This window comes from Ascaphus truei, chromosome 16 (assembly GCF_040206685.1).
Source record: "Ascaphus truei isolate aAscTru1 chromosome 16, aAscTru1.hap1, whole genome shotgun sequence".
In the NCBI taxonomy this organism is placed as follows: Eukaryota; Metazoa; Chordata; class Amphibia; order Anura; family Ascaphidae; genus Ascaphus; species Ascaphus truei.
The window spans coordinates 21,355,316-21,374,967 of record NC_134498.1 but is presented as its reverse complement, the minus strand read 5'-3'; the positions used below and the strand labels follow the sequence as shown (position 1 = coordinate 21,374,967).

Below are 19,652 nucleotides of genomic sequence, written 5' to 3'. Positions count from 1 at the left end.
GCTTCAGATGGGAGGCATCGGAATCCCCCCTAACCCAGAAGACAGGTAGGGATCACCTCCCCTCCAACATATAACATTGCGGGAATGAGGTACCTGGACATAGAGGGACTGCGGATCAGGTAAGATCCCAGCTTGGATTGCTGCTTTAGATATTGTGAAGCGGGGGCATCCAGACACTGGATAAAGGGTGCAGGAAACTAGTCATTCACACCTGACTTTTTTTTGTAAATCCGACATTTACATACACACGCACACACACGCACGCACGCACGCACACACACACACACACGCATGCGTGCGCACACACCCACGTAACCAGGACTAATTGTAGTATAATGTAATACAATAAAAAAACTTATGTCAAAAACGAATGTTGTTCTACTAGGAATTTATTCAATTAATTTTTTTTAAAGCGGGCCTGGGGGCGGGACTAGGCAGGGTTGGGAGCGGGACTAGGGCGGGGGCGGGACTAGGGCAGGGTTGGGAGCGGGACTAGGGCGGGGTTGGGGGCGGGACTAGGGCAGGGTTGGGAGCGGGACTAGGGCGGGGTCGGGACTAGGTGGCGAGCAGATTTTTGGGTGATTTGTCTACCACTGTCTATATATACTGTAAATATAGCAAATGGAAATATTACTGCATGCTCATTTGCATGTCTTAGACAGGTCTGCAACCCCGCCTTTCACCATTATCACCCAGCACTTCCACTGCAGCAACGGATTCTGGGAAATTACATGCAAATGAGCACACAGTGCCACCGTTTGCTTCAAAATCATTTAACATCGTCCCCTATAAGCTTATGCTTGCTGCATTTCTCAGCTTTGAGCACAGCCTGGGTTAAGATGCATAGCCAGTAAACCTTCCCCCCCCCCCCCCCACACACACACGAGACCTCTTTCTCTTTAATTTTGCAGCAAATACATCTATGTTTTTTTGAAAGAAAATATCTGATATGATCCATAAAGGCAATTCTAGAAAAAGCAAGGCCAAGCAGTTGTTCAGTTTGGCTATTTTTGGAATGAAACTCATTGAACGTGGATACAATCCGCGCCAACTCTACATCTATATCAAACAAACTTCTGAACACTAGTGGGGTTTGAAAGCTTATAGTGACCTGGTGTTGGAAAATCTTTAGCTTACCAGTTTAATACAAGCGGTATTAAAGTGACAGGACATTATTATAAATGACAGATTACTTCGATTACTATGTTAAATCCTTTACTGGAAAAAATGGTGAAGATTTGGGGTAGCTAATTTGGTACTATTGTATGAGAACTGAGCTTGAGGATTGTGTGAAAACATATTACTGTATTTGCCAATTTCAACTCATATGGGTTGGTAAAAAAAACATTCAGGAAGAATAAACGGCTTTGGAAGTCAGCAGTGCTTTTTTATTTTTTTAACTAATATATTTTTTTAAGAATGAGCTTTATTGTATTATAAGGTAAAGATATTATATAAAATGAGAGTGTTTGCATACTGTACTTTGCACAGAACCTCAAACCTGATTAATTGACATCATTACTTCATACAGTGGTTTGGCTGCAGAAAAGGATTCTGGCTAGTGACATGCAACTGAGCACTCAGTAACCAGGTCACTTTTAGCTTCCGATTCACTGTATATTGCATGGATTTTCTGGAGCTTTTGCCTGCTGAATTAAACAGCTGATAGCGATTGTAGGGAGCACTAGAGATAAAAAAAATACTTTTTTTCTGTACTGTAACCAATTAATCAATGTGAATATTTTTTGTATAAATCATGAATTTGGGAAAATGATTTCCTGTGGGAAAAATGTTAATGTAATACACATTTGGAGCTACCAAGGAAACTGTTAATGTACAGGTGTAGCAGCGTTAGTGGGTTTGCGGGTGCAATAATGCATTAACCCCGTCCCTCTTTTGCACACACCTAATTAAAACACATTGACGTCTGTTCCTGCTGGAACGGTGTTGTATCTGCCCGCTATTACGAGCCATTGTGAGCAATGACGGCTGCCACATTGGTATCTGGCAAATTATCATACAGAGTTTGGAGGAGTGCATACTATTTGGGATCCACGTTGATATCTGAGAACTGGATGTCCTTGCAAACAGATTTGTAATGTCAGCAAAGTGTTTGTGGCAGAATCCTTCTTATATTCACCTGCACATGGGCTGATTTAGTAGAAATGCCTATCTACATTTTTACATCTTTGTCAAACTCTAAAAGGTATCTCTAGTTGTATAACAAGTGGTCCACTAACGTGTCTTTTGCAACTCCCAATTGCAGTCCATTTCTCGCTCTGCTTGAATCCAGTATCGACTATCTGTCCACACAGCTGCTCGAGTCAGTGTCACCACAGCCGTCCCTAGAAACAAACCATTCATTTGTTATTTATGTTAGAGAGATACAAGAATCAACTATTCACTTTATACGAGTCCCCGATTGCTTATCTGGATTTATGGAAACGTATGTAACATACACTAGTGATTCTGCACCTCCGAGTTGTATCTCAGTGGGAGGCTCAGCATGTAGGAGACAGGCATGTCTCCAGAAAGGCTCCGTCAGACACTGTGGCAGAGAGTGATCAAAGATCAGCTGTGCTATGTCCGCTAAGCGTTTAGAACATTTCCGTTCTTCGTTAGGGGTTCCCTGATGATGATGAACCAGAAATGTTCGAGCCTCCGCGCTGAGACACAACCCGGAAGTGGAGAATCGCCGACAAACACCAAACCAGTCCTAGCGCGCGGACATCACATCACCCTAGCGTCTCTTCTGATTGAAGGCACAGTGAACTGCGATCCACGGACTTCATGGTACTTAATTGTATGTTGCTACTTACTTCTTACTGAGGATACCTATATCTTTTTGGAGGTTAACGCCTTTGTGTGCCATAGATCTTCAATAGGTCTGTTAATTATTGATGAGTGGTACTATTGACTCGTTTCCTGATATATTTAGGAAGGCACATATCTGTTAGGATTAGCTAATTTGATGTGTCTTGAACGTGACACGTTTTAGGGGTTATCATATATACACATTACATTTTATGTGTTTCCTTCCAATGAGTTAGGTATCCCATCATTCTGCTAGAATGCAATTAATAAGGGACTGCTGTGACCTCTGTCACTTTTTCTGTTCTTCTTATGTATAACCTACTCCCTTTCCCTATCACTGGGCAGAATAGCCTAGATGCTAAGTCACTTAGACATGCGACTATTCCCGCACTTTCTAGAAGTCAACAAGCCCTTGCCTGACTACTCTGCAACATTGTAGCAGAGGGTTACTGCAGGAAATTATCTCTTATAGTACCTTCCTATTTAATCCTTAACTGAGTAGACTCCCACAGGGTGCTACACACAATTCCCACTATTGGAACGTGGTTGGCCAAAATGAAGACAGCAGTTAACTAGTCAGGGGCGTGATATATACATATAAATGAAATTGGGAGCTACAAGATCATTTCTGTTTAATGGTAAAAAAATAAATAAACAGTTACTGTACAGAACTAAGAACCAAAAGTAAGGTACATTAGTGACGTTTTCACATAACATTGTTAAGACAGTTGTCACGGATCCCGAAGACCTCATTTTGAAAAGCACAGGGAAGATGAGACACAATGACAAGCAACTGAAATGCTAAGCAGTATAATTGCTCAGATTGAATGTATGAGCCAGATTACCTGGTATCAGTGCGTAGATCGTAATTTAATGTTTTTTTATTATTATCTAACACTTACGAACAGGCTGTACTTCTGGAAACCATCCTGTTAATCTCAAGGTGAAACTGGAAAAACATTATTGGCTTCAGACATGCACAAAATCCAGCAATAGATGATCCGAAAGAGAATAAACTAATCATAGACTTCTCTTTAAATGTCCTACAGTACTTATACAAGCAAGGCCAAAATAATTCTTATCACTTTAGTTAAATACAAACTGTTTATCTATACTATTATCTTTATAGACAACATGATTGCCTTTGTGATACGCAAAATCAAACCTTTACATACAAATATAACCCTAAAAGCACTGATCACGCAGCTGCTCTGTAAATCATTGATGGAGTTTGGGTCCTTGGTTGTCATACAATTGCACTTTGTATAAACACCAGGGAAAATAATACCCTTTATTTTATAGTGATACGGTTTATCAGTCTACCATCAAAGGTTCAATTTGTTCCAAGCTGATGCCATTTTTTTTAATAAGACCAGAGTTCCCTGTATGAATATATATCTGTAAATGTGCTCAAATCTTACGTTAGATTCTACAATCTCCGTGGTTCCTCCAGTAGTTCTTTGAAGTTAATTTTTTTGGCCGAATTCCCGAATATCTGCATATGCCAACAAATGCTGTTTTTTCAGCTAATTCAAACTTTGGCGGATAATTCGCCAATCTCTATTTGTAAGATAATATGTTGTCCTAAACCTCAGAAGCCAATACCAAGAAAGTTATCTGGGATTCAAAAGAACATTAAACCTCAAATATCAATAGCCTGCCGAATGAATCAAAAGTTATTGGAATGGAGAGAATTGTTATGTAGCCATTGTATTTATTCATTAGAAGGATTTTGTACCTGAGGATCCTGTGAAGCCAGTCAACCATACTCTCCTTTTTTCCCGTTCGGCAATGTATTCACCCTGATTATACAGAACGATAATAGATTAAGAGAGCAGCTGAGATCAAATACACTGTCATTATCAGATCTGTCAAACTGCCATGAAAAATGCTATTTTATTTTTCATTGAATGGGAACACTGAAATTCAGCCTTCTATTTGAACTTTTGCGTTCTGCTCAAGGATGTCTTCTCTCTACCCACTTTGTATCTAAAGCCCTCTCCCGCCTTAAACCTTTCTCACTGACTGCCCCGCACCTCTGGAATGCCCTTCCCATCAATACCCGCCTAGCACCCTCTCTATCCACCTTTAAGACCCACCTTAAGACCCACCTGCTTAAAAAAGCATATGAGTAGCCCCGTGGCTAATACTATACACCATACATAAAGCTTGGCCCTCTGCAGACGCACTTACCTGAATGCCCTCCTACTGTCTTTGTACGTTCTCCCCACCAATTGATTGTAAGCTCCTCGGAGCAGGGACTCCTCTTCTGAAAGTTTACTTTTATGTCTGAAGCCCTTATTCCCATGATCTGTTATTTGTATTATTTGTTATTTATATGATTGTCACGTGTATTACTACGGTGAAGCGCTATGTACTCTAATGGCGTTATATAAATAAAGACTTGCATACATACAAAAAGCTTTACATTTAGTCCCAGTTCAATCACTTCAGCCATTTGCCATCTATTTTTTTTTTTATCAGGAGCGTTGGAAATGTTGTTATAAATCCATGTTTCCTTTTATGTGCCTGTGATATACACATGTGTTTTTTAAAGTCAGGCTCAAGTTTCATTGTCTGATTTTCTATTTTAAGAAGATGAATTCTTCTCCTAAAAACCTCCAAATCCTTTCTCTGCAGGAGAAGATAAGAACTGTATTGAGATTATATCAATTTCCACCATTAGGAGGTGGAAACATTTTCTTTTGCTCCTATCTGCGTTAGCGGCAAATGCATGAAATTTGTCACTTGACACACAAGCTCAGGACTGGTGAATTGAGAGTGGCACTAAGTCGCAATGTGGGTTATCATACCCCAATCTGGTATTAACAGCCATTCAAGTTAATGGTAGTAACGGTGGCCCTGGGAATGATATCCTGCGTCACCACCAACGTTGGCTATATCTGAGAAATCTCTCCTTAGATATTTTCGCGACTGTTTAAATTCTTACTGTTTAACGTCTTGCTCGTTACTCTGAAGAAGCACACGAGAACAGCAACTGGAATACACATCAACAACATGCGGCCAACAGTTTGAATAAAACTCTTACCAAATGTGCATCTGTAGCAGGAATAATGTATGCGCTGATGTTGTAATCTGTCATCTGCTGTCGAATACTGTTCAGTAGTTGGGTGGTAATTTTTGCAGTGGATGGAATATACTGATGGCACAGAAGAATACATAAGAATACTTATAAAAGAGAGACCCCTAAAACAAAACCATTCTGGGACAACAACAATATTACGTGATTGGTGTATTCATTCAAAAGCAGCAACACCCTCCCTGATGCCTATACAGTATATGTATCTTGCCCCCTTAAACGTGTCCTGCTCTAAAAATAATAACAAAAACACCGGTGTCTGTTAAAAATAATAATTTTCCTCATTTGCAGCATCTGAGATTGTCATGGCAATTTCAGACTGGGCTCCAAGGAGAGCTCCATTTTAACCACCCAGACACTTAATATTTCACCCTTATATGTCCTAAAGGAAGCATTGGATTTCAAATATAAAAACAGCGTTGGAATAGGGAAAGAACGGATCTCTTACACTAAAATAAGTAAAAAAACACATAGCCAGCATTCACAGCAAGGAGCGGAAAACTCCACATGCATTTACAAATCATTAAGTCCAAAATGGAACTATCCATTTTCTTTTGTTTTTTTTTCTCTTACTGAAGCATAGCAGGAATAGATAAATCACTAATTTGTACACACACAAACCTTAATCTTACATGCTTTAACACACCTCTTTCTGATTTGTGGCGTTTAGATATGGTGCAGACTATGGGTTCTGTTCTTCTTTGTTTGCTCAAGATGAATAACTCCATAACCAATATAACAACAAACTCTACCATTTGAAATACTGTACGTGGTTTATTTTTGTAGAATTCCTTTTCCAGGGTAAATAGGATTTGGGGACCCCCGTGGAGAAATTAAGTTCATATAAAAATGTCTTCCAGATCAATATTCAATGGAATGCCGTCAAGAAGATGACTTGTCTCGAATATGCATATCTATTCAGGAGGACTAGCACGATAGGGTCTACCTTGCTGATAGGGTCACCTTGCTGATAGGGTCACCTTGCTGATAGGGTCACCTTGCTGATAGGGTCACCTTGCTGATAGGGTCACCTTGCTGATAGGGTCACCTTCCTGATAGGGTCACCTTGCTGATAGGGTCACCTTGACATGGTTGCAGGCTTGAAATGTTTTGGCGAAACAATTGCACTAAATGACCCGTACTAATGAGAAGAACAAATAAAGAAAAAACATATACTAATGTACTAAATAATTTATCCTATTGGATGTGCATTTGGGTGTCTTTGTTTATTGTATCTATGCAATAGGGTCTCACCGGTGGGTTAATGGTACAGTTCCGCACAGTCATGTCTCGGGGCTCCTTGGGAAATCCGGCCGTGTATCCTGTAATCAGAGGGTGTTAATAGTTAAGTGGAATCCATTTAAAACTGGTTTATCAGATTATGATGCTGTGCTGGTGTGGCTATCCTACTGCATATCAGCCCATGTATAGGTAGTAAGTAAAGATGGGTGAATCCGCCTTAATCCATTTCCCAGATAAAGAAAAAAAATCTGCAAAACGCGAATCGCCCTTTTTGACATTGATCCGCTGAAATCCGCAGACCAAAGGAACCGGCCGTTCCGCTGCGGATCTGAATCTGCCCCCCAAAATTGACCCATCACTAATAGTAAGATCACTAAGTCGTTGTAACAGGGACTTATACCTAAATTAAATGTGAAAGAGGATCCATGAGTAGATGACGAACCCGCCCAAATCCGCTTCCCAGATTTTCTCGCATTGTCCCCCCCAAAATTCGTTTCGCAGTGTAAAATCCGCAAACGGATTTCGGCTGTTTTAATCCACGAGGATTCATCAAAATCCCCCATTGGATACAACCCGTGGATTCAGCGTAATGGTCAGCCATACTAAATGAAAGTTTGGGGCTAATTGCTTGAGGAGTAAATTACACAGTTTGAAGGGAAAAAAAAACAAAAAACAGCGAGCAGAAAAAAAACTACAATGCAGTATTGTGAAGAAATACTTTAAAATAAATGTGCGGGGAACTGGTCCTTTAAAGGAGCAAGTCAAGTGCTTATTTTTTTACACATGATTGAAGCAGGTGGTCTCCGGAGCTGAACCCTATTAATATCAGCTGTGGGGACCCACTGCTTCCCGAGATACTTACCTCCAAAAGGGGACGTCAGTATCTCTCGTCTTTTTAAAGCTCCCACGTCACATGGACCAATAGGAAGCAGCACCGGATGACATCACGGTTTACTATTGGACCGCAGGATGTGGGAGCTTTGAAAAGCGGCCATAATGTGAACCCAGCTGGAGGGGCTTAGTAGCACCCACTACTAAGGTCTGTATCTCTAGTAGCAGGGAGCCCCAGAGCTAAAATTCAGGGGTTCAGCTCCGGAGACCCCCTGCTTCAATTCGGTGTTAAAAAAAAAAAATTACAACGAATGTAAAACAAAAAAAACGCTTGGATTCCCTCTTTAACGGATCCTGGAGCAATCCTTAAATACCACAAAGAACAAACCAAAATACTACACTCACATTAAAAAAAGGAATACAGCACAAACTGTGGCACCATGAATGTTTGATTTCAAAATAAACAAAGAAAGAAAAGAACATATTGAAAAAACAGGTTTTCCACATGGTCGTTGGGCACAACCCTTTAATTCAATATGCTATGAAGACACTTATCCATGTCATGGAAGCTCTGCGCTCCATTAACATCAAGGAAGCACAGAGCTACCCTGACTTTGATAATCAGCTTCACAGAAAATATTAACCCTTTGAGTGACTCAATAACTTTGTCTCCACCTCATGGGGTTTGGCACTGCCGGGGGCCACTGGGATGATGTAGTTGCATTAAGGGCTTTTCCGGACCGTTTTCTAGAGGAGATCGCGGAGCGCGATCTAGCTGGCCGGAGAGGACTTCTCCTCTTCCATTCCCATCGTCAGTGACGCGAGGAGTGGTCAGGTGAGCCCAATGTGGTGGAGGGATTGTGGCTCTCAAAGGGTTAAATAAGGTCCTTTCTCCATAGATTGCCCACTGTTGGCTGAAGAGCAGACTTCTTTCAGCCCGCATGACAAACTGAACATACCATAGTGCAGGAAGATCCATGTGCCAAAGGTCCAGAGGAATATCGCCATGTCAACCCCAAATCTGGTCAGAAGCCTGCAGCAGAGAGACAAAAAGTAACTCCGGTATCTGCTTTAGATATCAACTCATCCCTCTATCTCAGTCCAACCCTCCCACTCATTCCGCAGCCAGCACCACCCAGCTTAATGACCTCTAACAACCCGTCTCCAGCAGGAAGGTGTTTCACATAAACATATATTTTCATTTTAGCATTCATTTATTCCATTTCCCAGAGGGAGATCTGGTGAAAGGTTTGTTGCATTTTCTTCCCCGGTGCCAGATGTTACAAAGAGTATATTTCAAGGGGACAACTTGAGGTCCCAAAATGATACTGTTGTGCTGCATAAATAGAATCTGGATCCATGAAGTTACATTTTGGTCTGTTTGCGCTATAATGCGATTATATTGATCCAAATCCAATCTATGCTCATTGAACAGTGAATAGAAAACCTAGAATAATTTGCTAACACCCAAATATTTGTATTGAAAGAAAGCATTTGTAAGTAGGGGGACCAGATTTACAAAAGTAAAAACCGGGACACATTAAAAAAATTTTTTATAAAACAAATGATATCACCAACTGCGCCCCTTCTCCTTTATGTCTCTCTGCCCCGCTCTGTCCCCCCCTCTCTCACACACACACCCCTTTCTCTCTCCCTCTTCCCATATCCCTCTATTCTCGTTCTCCCTCCCCCCACCAATACATTCTCATTCCACCCTTCTCTCTCTCTCCCCCCCCATTCTCCCTCCCCCATATTCTCTCTCTCTCTCCCTCTCTCTCTCTCTCTCTCTCTCCCTCTCATTCTCTCCCTCTCCTCCCATTTTCTCCTTCTCTCCCCCTCCTCCTCTCCCCTCCCCTCTCCCTCTCCCATTCTCTGTGTCTCTCCTCCATTTTCTGTCTCTCCCCCCCCCATTCTCTGTCTCTCTCCCCCCCCCATTCCCTGGCTCTCTCTCCACCCCCATTCTCGTCTCTCTCTCCCCCCCCATTCTCGTCTCTCTCTCCCCCCCCCCATTCTCTCTCTCCTCCCCCATTCTCTCTTCCTACTCTCCATGCTCTCCCCCCCCGCATTCTCTCTCTCTCCCCCCCCCATTCTCTGTCTCCTCTATTTTCTGTCTCTCTCCCCCACCCCCTATTCTCGTCTCTCTCTCCCCCCCATTCTCTGTCTGTCTCTCTCTCTCTCCCCCATCCCATTCTGTCTCTCTCTCTCCCCATTCTTTGTCTCTCTCTCCCCCCATTCTGTGTGTCTCTCTCTGCCCCATTCTTTGTCTCTCCCCCCCCCATTCTCTGTCTCTCTCTCTCTCTCCCCACCATTCTGTCTCTCTCCCCCATTCTCTGTCTCTCTCCCCCATTTTCTGTGTCTCTCCCCCATTCTCTGTCTCTCTCCCCCATTCTGTCTCTCTCCCCCCATTCTCTGTCTCTCTCCCCCCATTCTCTGTCTCTCTCCCCCCATTGTTTGTGTGTCTCTCTCTCCCCCCATTGTTTGTGTGTCTCTCTCTCCCCCCATTGTTTGTGTGTCTCTCTCTCCTCCCATTCTTTGTGTCTCTGTCTCCCCCTATTCTGTGTCTCTCTCTCTCCCCCATCTCTCTCCCCCCCCACTCTGTGCCCCTCTCCCCACGCTGTGCCCCTCTCCCCACACTGTACCTGTGCCTCTCTCTGTGTCTCTCCCCATGCTGTGCCTGTGCCTCTCTCTGTGCCTCTCCCCATGCTGTGCCTCTCTCTGTGCCTCTCCCCATGCTGTGCCCCTCTCCCCACGCTGTACCTGTGCCTCTCCCCATGCTGTGCCTCTCCCCATGCTGTGCCCCTCTCCCCACGCTGTACCTGTACCTGTGCCTCTCTCTGTGCCTCTCCCCATGCTGTGCCTGTCTCTCCCCATGCTGTGCCTGTGCCTCTCTCTGTCCCTCCCCATGCTGTGCCTCTCCCCATGCTGTTCCTGTGCCTCTCCCCATGCTGTGCCTCTCTCTCCCCATGCTGTGCCTGTGCCTCTCCCCATGCTGTGCCTGTGCCTCTCCCCATGCTGTGCCTGTGTCTCTCCCCATGCTGTGCCTGTGCCTCTCCCCATGCTGTGCCTGTGCCTCTCCCCATGCTGTGCCTCTCCCCATGCTGTGCCTGTGCCTCTCTCTGTGTCTCTCTCCATGCTATGCTTGTGCCTCTCTGTCTCTCCCCATGCTGTGCCTGTGCCTCTCCCCATGCTGTGCCTGTGCCTCTCTCTGTCTCTCCCCATGCTGTGCCTCTCTCTCTCCCCATGCTGTGCCTGTGCCTCTCTCTCTCTCTCTCCATGCTGTGCCTGTGCCTCCCCATGCTGTGCCTGTGCCTCTCCCCATCCTGTGCCTGTGCCTCTCTCTCTGTCTCTCCCCATGCTGTGCCTGTCTCTCCCCATGCTGTGCCTGTGCCTCTCTCCATGCTGTGCCTGTGCCTCTCTCTCTGCCTCTCCCCATGCTGTGCCTGTGCCTCTCTCTCTCTGCCTCTCCCCATGCTGTGCCTGTGCCTCTCTCTCTCTGCCTCCCCCATGCTGTGCCTGTGCCTCTCTCTCTGTCTCTCCCCATGCTGTGCTTGTGCCTCTCCCCATACTGTGCCTGTGCCTCTCCCCATGCTGTGCCTGTGCCTCTCTCTCTGTCTCTCCCCATGCTGTGCTTGTGCCTCTCCCCATACTGTGCCTGTGCCTCTCCCCATGCTGTGCTTGTGCCTCTCCCCATGCTGTGCCTGTGCCTCTCTCTCTGTCTCTCCCCATGCTGTGCTTGTGCCTCTCTCTGTCTCTCCCCATGCTGTGCCTGTGCCTCTCCCCATGCTGTGCCTGTGCCTCTCTCTGTGTCTCTCCCAATGCTGTGCCTGTGCCTCTCTCTGTGTCTGTGTCTCCCATTCTGGACCATACCTGCATGGGTGGGGGAAGCCATCTTGAGCCCTGGCAGCAAACACCGGAAGTTCTCACTGCTGGGGCTCCGCAGCTCAGACCCGCCCCTCGCTCTCCTCCCTGCATTGTCTGCTCTCTGCTGCCTCCCCCCCCCCCCTCCTGCTTTGATGGTCAAAAGCGGGACAGCCACAAAAAAACAGGAAATGTTACAGAATGCGGGGCAGCCGGGACAAAGACTAAAAAACCGGGACAGCCATTAAAAAACGGGACTGTCCCGACCTGGTCACCCTATTTGTAAGCCTTTCTTTTACCCTAAGAAACATGTATGCATTCATATACAGTAGAGCAGGAGTGACCAACTCCAGTCCTCCAGAGAAACCAACAGGTTAGAGTTTAAGGATATCCCTGCTTCAGCACAGGTGACTCAGTCAATGACAGCCTCTGAAGCAGGGATATCCTTAAAACCTGACCTGTTGGTGGCAGTTGAGAACTGGAGTTGGCCACCCCTGATATAGAAGAACATTAAACAAATCTATATATTTATATACGTATTTTAAACTTGATTATAACACTTTCCTCAAGGAACACAATTCAGTCCTACGATCCAGGTGGAATCAGCAATCCCCATCATCTCTTTCAGCAGATTCCACGATTGTATTACTTACTGATTATAAGGGGGGGGGGGTATTTTCTTGTTACAAAGTTCAAAGATCCACCTTTCAGGTAAAGTTCAAGCACTTCTCACCACTGACTGATTAACTTTTAATAGCCCTATGGCTTTAATAACAGCTGGATAATAAAGTTCTGATGTCAAATGTTCAAACTACATGCCTGCCATAAAAGAATAATCATTAATACATCTCAGAGGAGATATACCAACCAGACGAAAAGGTGGAGATGGGTAAAAAGGTATCAAAACATTCCACAGTAGAACACTTAAGACACCATGTTCCATGTATGATCTCTAAGGAGTTAATTCAATCTAAGACCTGGGACATAGTAAAGAATTTGGTGGTGCTGCTGCTCACTCTCGCTTGCTGCCGCTCGCTCTACCAGGAGCTTTTTGCTGTCCTGGCAGAGGAGACAGCAAGCGCGCTTGGGAGGCGGGTATCACTGTCTGTGTGTGTGTCACTTGGTAGCTGTCAGTGTGTGTGTGTGTGTCATTGGGTAACTGTGTGTGTCACTTTGAAGTGGTCTGTGTGTTTGTGTGTCACTGGGGAACCTGTGTCTGTGTATGTGTGTGTGTGTGTATATTATATAATATTTAAAAAATTAAAAAAAAGACATTTTGTGAGAATAAATTTTTTATTAACATTGTGCAACTTTGATAAATATATTCACACACATACACACACACACACACAGTGACACAGTGACACACACAGTGACACACACACACACACACACACACACAGTGACACACACACATACAGTGACACACACACACACACACACACAGTGACACACACACACAGTGACACACACACATACAGTGACACACACACACACACACACACACACACACACACACACACACACACACACACACACACACACACACACACACACACACACACACACAGTGACACACACACACAGTGACACACACATACAGTGACACACACACACATACAGTGACACACACACACACACAGTGACACACACACACATACAGTGACACACACACACACACAGTGACACACACACACAGTGACACACACACACACAGTGACACACACACAGTGACACACACACAGTGACACACACACCCACCTCTGTGCTGCCTCTACTCTGTCTGGTCTGGTGGCTCTGCTATCTCACCGACACAGTAGGTAAAATGCCGGCTGCAGCCCCATTGGATGGGAGCAGTCACGTGACCGCTCCTCCGCTCCCCCAAGCGGCAACATTTCAAACTTGCCTGTCTCTTCTGATTTTCTCAGCCTCCGCACGCATCAGCACGCATGCGGAGGGAGAAACTATAGCTGCACTGATTACAGATGCAGGGGATTTGTGCATCTGTTCAGCCCGCCTCAGCGATGCTGATTTTACTATGTCCTAGGCCTAAGGCTGCGGTCCCAGTCATGACTGTGACAAGCGCGCCCGCGGGGGGGGGGGGCGGCGCGTGCACAGCGCTAACCGCGATCTCCGGGAGAGAGGGAGCTTGCGACGGGAGGGGGCGTGGTCGGGGATTTCAATTTCAATTGAGTTTAAAAAACCTTGCAGTACGGCGCGGCTGCACCTTCAGCGGGAAGGTGAGTACTGGGCCCTTCTCCATTGAGGGGCGGTGCTTACACGCACTGAGCACGCTGAGGCAGTGACTGGGACCGCAGCCTAATTCTAAGCAGCGGCCCCCATTCAAATCAATATTGAATGTGCCCTAAAACTGCCCAAAGCTCCTCAACTTCATACAAGTGTTTAAAGAGGCAACCAAGCGGCACTTTAACAAAATATATATATTTGGTTTTAACATGTGCAGCATTTGATTACCTTTATTGAAAACAAATTACCAAGCTGCCGATCGATTTGTTCTCCCGTGGTCGATCAGCAAAGATCCTGCTTCCCCAAGGTTCACTAAAATATCCACCTTTCAGTTTCAATCAATCCTTCAGTCAGTACAACTCAACAGCTACAATGTATTCTTATATTACTACGGTAACATTATCTATTGTTACAGTTTGCAGCTCACACTGCTGGGAAGATTGGCAACAGGAACATGTTGCAAAGCTCTTGCACTGCTGGCGAGGTGGCTAAACCCTTTTATAGAAAGCAAAGGATGCACAGTATATTAAAACACATTAAAAATGGCATTAAGAGTTGCATAATCATTTTTAAAAAGTTAGTATGTATTATCTAATACTACTGAACTGATTTATTAAAAAAAAAAAAACACGTAGGCTAGTGCATTGAATGCTCCTTTAAATTGCAGATGTTGAGCAGCAAATGTGCACATTACATGTATCCCCTTTTACAGGTATTGTCCCAAAGCTTTAGCCTGCATTAAACAGATCATACAATTAGCCATGAAACAGAACAGTCGTGCATCATTAAGATTGGTCATATTGCCCTGCATATGAATGTCCTCACACTGTGTGTTGTTTCCATGTTACACGAGAGCGAGAGAGAGCGAGAGAGCGAGAGACAGATATATCATTTGGTATTAATCTTAATATTTTCAGTAGGAACCCTTTCACATGTATCTGTAACAGATCAACACACTTTGCTTAGCATTAGAAAACTATCAACACAGACAGGCCAAAGTGCAACTTAATGAAACTGCTACATGGGCAGTTAATGAGAGAAAGTAGGACATTGCTTTGTAATGCGTTGTGGGTCCCTCTGGCGTGGCAGGGGTTAAATTACCTCGATTGGCCAGCATTCGCTTGACCCGACAGCTGAGAGACGGCTCACTTCTCGGTGCCAAAAGCTGCACACTGGCGCGGAGCGACAGACTGTGCATTTCGACTAGAAATCCTGATCTCATTACTTTGAAAGAAGTCTTGTTTTCTGTGTCCGCAGTGAATATTCCTGCTTAAAGAATAATAATAATAACTGAACTAGTCAGAGAGAGTTTAACGCCAAAAAGCAACTGCTGCTGGCACAGCCAGGGCACTGCGTTAAGACAACGAAATGCTCTGTAAATTACATTTTTAATAAGTAAACTACAGCAGGATTACTTGGGAAACTGCAGTTGAAACAAGGCCGCTCAGGGCAGAAATAACATGTAACGGCCTTTCTGCCACGTTAACCATTAGATATTAAAGGCCCTGTATCGGTTTCAGGGAAAACTGGTTTTTCTTATTGAAATGAAAATCAACATTATTTTAATACATTCGTGTGTGTATAACTTGTTATTAAATACATTAATCACTGGTTTTCATATTCTAGATCGGGGATATCCAACTCCAGTCCACAACAGCTACCAACAAGTCAAGTTTCCAGGATATCCCTGCTTCAGCACAGGTGGCTCAATCTGTGGCTCAGTCAAAGACTGAATGGGGCTCGCAGATTTTCCGGACACGAAGAAGCAGTTTGATGTGATATTGTATAGGGGCCTTTTCCCCCATCATGTAATATACATATTTGCGCTTCTGTTTGTATTGCAAGCTGCATTCTATATTATGTCACCAATCTCTACGCTGCTCAAATTAGTGGACTTCACATAATAGGAGTGAAAGAAAAATACATTCTTGGTTTATTTTTTATAGAGAAAACACAGAGAAAGTAACATTAAATAAAATAAAGGTCCAACTGAATACAGAGATTATATATGTATACGAAATGTAATCTTCGCCCGTCTTCATTTGCGGAGACGCTCTTAATTCCATGAGGTGACTCGGGCTTGTGAATAGAGGTTACTTTATACAACAGTTCCCCATCTGTTATCCTACATTCAAACGTCTATACTATGGCCAACAAGCAGTTAAGGATATCCCTGCTTCAGCACAGGTGGCTTAGTCACTGATTGAGCCACCTGTGCTGGAGCAGGGATATCCTGAAAACCTGTCCTGTTGGTGGCCCTTGAGGACTGGCGTTGAGACCCCTGCTTTAAGCGATTCCTAGAACAAATTTACCAGTTACTAACCTGACTTATAATAAAAACCACGAACCAGCTCAGCATCGCTTATTGCCGATCTTAGAAATAGGAATGTTAGACAACAGCTTAGCGTTTACTGTATATACTGTATGGATTCATAGTATAGAAGGCCTCCAGGGCTGGCTTGATGGCAGTTCCATCAGTTGCGACTGCACTGGTCCCCTCGCTTACCAAGCTCCCACGCTCTCCCCTGGCCTGCGATTCTGCAAGCCGCTCCCGGCGAATATACATGAAGAATCTGGGGGGGGGGGGGGGGGGGGAGATATATTTTGTCAAGAGGCCAACGCAATTTACATTAAGTCATCTTGTGAAAATGTGTGGATACCCATTGTATTCATACGTAGGCATCAAGAATGTTAGGAAAACGGAAGGATTACTGGAAGACTTTATTTGTAAGTGTAATATCTATCTACTGTATATATAAATATTTTTGAAAACATTGTATGTCCCTGTGTCTAGGGGCAATCACATTGGACCTTTGGCCCGTCACTCCACCTCAGTCCAATGAGATGCCCCCCCCCCATACCTGCAGGACTGTGCCACCCCCTGCAATATGGCCCCCCCTGCAGCACCAGGCCACTCCCTGCAGCAGCGGCCCTCCCCAGCCTCATGCAGCCGGCTCCTCACAACACCCCCACCGGCATCCAACCTTCCTCCCCCCACCCCTACCGGCCTGATCATCCACAAGGTAAGTCTTTTTTTTTTAATATGTATTGGGGGGCTTGGGGGAATTTTTATATGTATTGGGGGGCTTGGGGGAATTTTTATATGTATTGGGATTTTTTTTTAAATCTATTTGATATATATGTATGTGTGTGTGTGTGTGTGTGTATATATATACTGTGTGTATATATACTGTGTGTGTGTGTGTATATACTTTGTGTGTGTGTGTGTGTGTGTGTGTGTACTGTATATACTGTGTGTGTATATATACTGTGTGTATGTGTATATATATACTGTGTGTATATATACTGTGTGTAAATGTGTGTGTATATATACTATGTGCATATGTGTGTATAGATACTGTGTGCATACGTGTGTATATATACTGTGTGTATATATACTGTGTGCATAAGTGTGTATATATACTGTGTGCATATGTGTGTATATATACTGTGTGTATATATACTGTGTGCATAAGTGTGCATATATACTGTGTGCATAAGTGTGTATATATACTGTGTGCATAAGTGTGTATATATACTGTGTGCATATGTGTGTATATATACTGTGTGTATATATACTGTGTGCATAAGTGTGCATATATACTGTGTGCATAAGTGTGTATATATACTGTGTGCATATGTGTGTATATATACTGTGTGTATATATACTGTATGCATAAGTGTGTATATATACTGTGTGCATATGTGTGTATATATACTGTGTGTATATATACTGTGTGCATAAGTGTGTATATATACTGTGTGCATAAGTGTGTATATATACTGTGTGTATATATACTGTGTGCATAAGTGTGTATATATACTGTGTGCATATGTGTGTGTATATATACTGTGTGTATATATACTGTGTGCATAAGTGTGTATATATACTGTGTGCATAAGTGTGTATATATACTGTGTGCATATGTGTGTATATATACTGTGTGCATAAGTGTGTATATATACTGTGTGCATAAGTGTGTATATATACTGTGTTGCATATGTGTGTGTATATATACTGTGTGTATATATACTGTGTGCATAAGTGTGTATATATACTGTGTGCATAAGTGTGTATATATACTGTGTGCATATGTGTGTATATATACTGTGTGCATATGTGTGGAAGAAAAAAACCTTCTGTGGCTGACGCGCGGATAAGGATAGAATTGTAGACAGAGTTCTTCTCTTGGATGATTACCTCAAGAAAAAATGACAAAACATGCAGACAACACTGCAATGGTGCATTACCCAGGGACAACAATGGATTATAAATAAAGAGAGCAGTTTAATATGAGACAATTGGACCATACATTATAAAAAACACAATAACTACAATAAAAACTTCCATGTGCCTCTGCACTTGCACAATGAATCTTGAAACTTGCTCCGCCTCAATAAAAATTAGAATCCTACTCACCAAAAGTGACTAGGACATGCGCATTTGTTTTGGGGTCTTTTCGCCAGGTAAACCGCTCGCCGTGGGGTGAATTACGCCAGTCACTGAAGGAGGATCACCTTCTATGCTCGGAGTCTGCTTGCTGCCAGAGTCTGGTCGATCAACTCCTCTGCTGACGTCACCACTCAGATTTCACTGCTACGGTGTCCCTGCGATGCCAAAAAACCTCCAACGCGTTTCGAGACTCCAAATAGAAGGTTTCTTCGTCAGGGATATGTGTGTATATATACTGTGTGCATATGTGTGTATATATACTGTGTGCATATATACTGTGTGTGTGTGTATATATACTGTGTGTATATATACTGTGTGTGTATATATATAGGGTGACCAGATTTCAAAAATTAAAAACCGAGACACCTTAAAAAATTATTTATTAAACAAATGACATCACGCGACGCTCCTCGTTGCCATGACAACAAGACACTCTGATGCCCCTGCAGTGTTAGTGTGTATAGAAGTGGGGGCTTTGCTTGGGCCCTTCAACTCTTACAGCCAGGGCATTATTGGCCAGGAATGCCCAGTTCGGAGGGGATTACTACTTCAAAATGTATTTGATTCGTAACAACATCAAAAAACTGTAATACCAATAACTAACAACCACAGACAATGATAATCTAAACCGTCAAATAAAATGTCTACGGCCCTTGTTCAAGCATGTTTGCGGTACTTACCAGATAAATCAGTGCCTGCAATCCACGACTGTATCCGCCTCTCCGAGCGTCTGAAAGCAATCCAGCGTTCCTGGTGTGTGGCTGAAGAGGTGAGGGACTCCCTCCTCTCAAACGGAAAAGAAGAGCAAATAATAGAGTTGGAACATACCTATCATACAGGGATGAGAGAGAGAGACAGAGAATGAGAGAGAGACAGAGAATGAGAGAGAGACAGAGAATGAGAGAGAGAGACAGAGAATGAGAGAGAGACACAGAGAGAGAGAGACAGAGAATGAGAGAGAGACAGAGAGGGACATAGGGAGAGAGAGACACAGAGAGAGAGACAGACACAGAGAGAGAGAGAGACAAAAGTAATATACTTTATAACCATTATACCGTACCCCCTAGTATTCGTGTAATCATTGTCCCACACCCCCTATTACTCACG

The 19,652-nt window shown here is 43.8% G+C and overlaps 1 protein-coding gene across 4 annotated transcripts in view; it reads right to left on the bottom strand.

Annotated features, from left to right (window-relative positions):
- The window catches only part of XPNPEP2 (X-prolyl aminopeptidase 2), a 65,889-nt gene extending 46,578 nt beyond the window's left edge, over positions 1 to 19,311 (bottom strand). Inside the window, exons 1-9 of one of the 4 annotated variants that reach the window (XR_012788358.1) lie at positions 19,226 to 19,306; positions 18,230 to 18,700; positions 16,599 to 16,665; positions 15,194 to 15,358; positions 8,947 to 9,020; positions 7,169 to 7,236; positions 5,864 to 5,974; positions 4,553 to 4,616; positions 2,241 to 2,345 (exon numbers count right to left, since the gene is read on the bottom strand). Coding sequence is in view for 3 of the 4 variants with exons in the window: in XM_075572827.1 (XP_075428942.1) it covers positions 2,241 to 2,345; positions 4,553 to 4,616; positions 5,864 to 5,974; positions 7,169 to 7,236; positions 8,947 to 8,995 (397 nt within the window). In the remaining variant the exon portion in view is untranslated. Of the gene's footprint in view, positions 1 to 2,240; positions 2,346 to 4,552; positions 4,617 to 5,863; positions 5,975 to 7,168; positions 7,237 to 8,946; positions 9,021 to 13,606; positions 13,636 to 15,193; positions 15,362 to 16,598; positions 16,666 to 18,229; positions 18,701 to 19,225 lie in introns of those variants that run through there. The other 3 variants (XM_075572827.1, XM_075572826.1, XM_075572828.1) reach the window with 3 other exon arrangements.
- Positions 19,312 to 19,652: the final 341 nt, after the last annotated feature.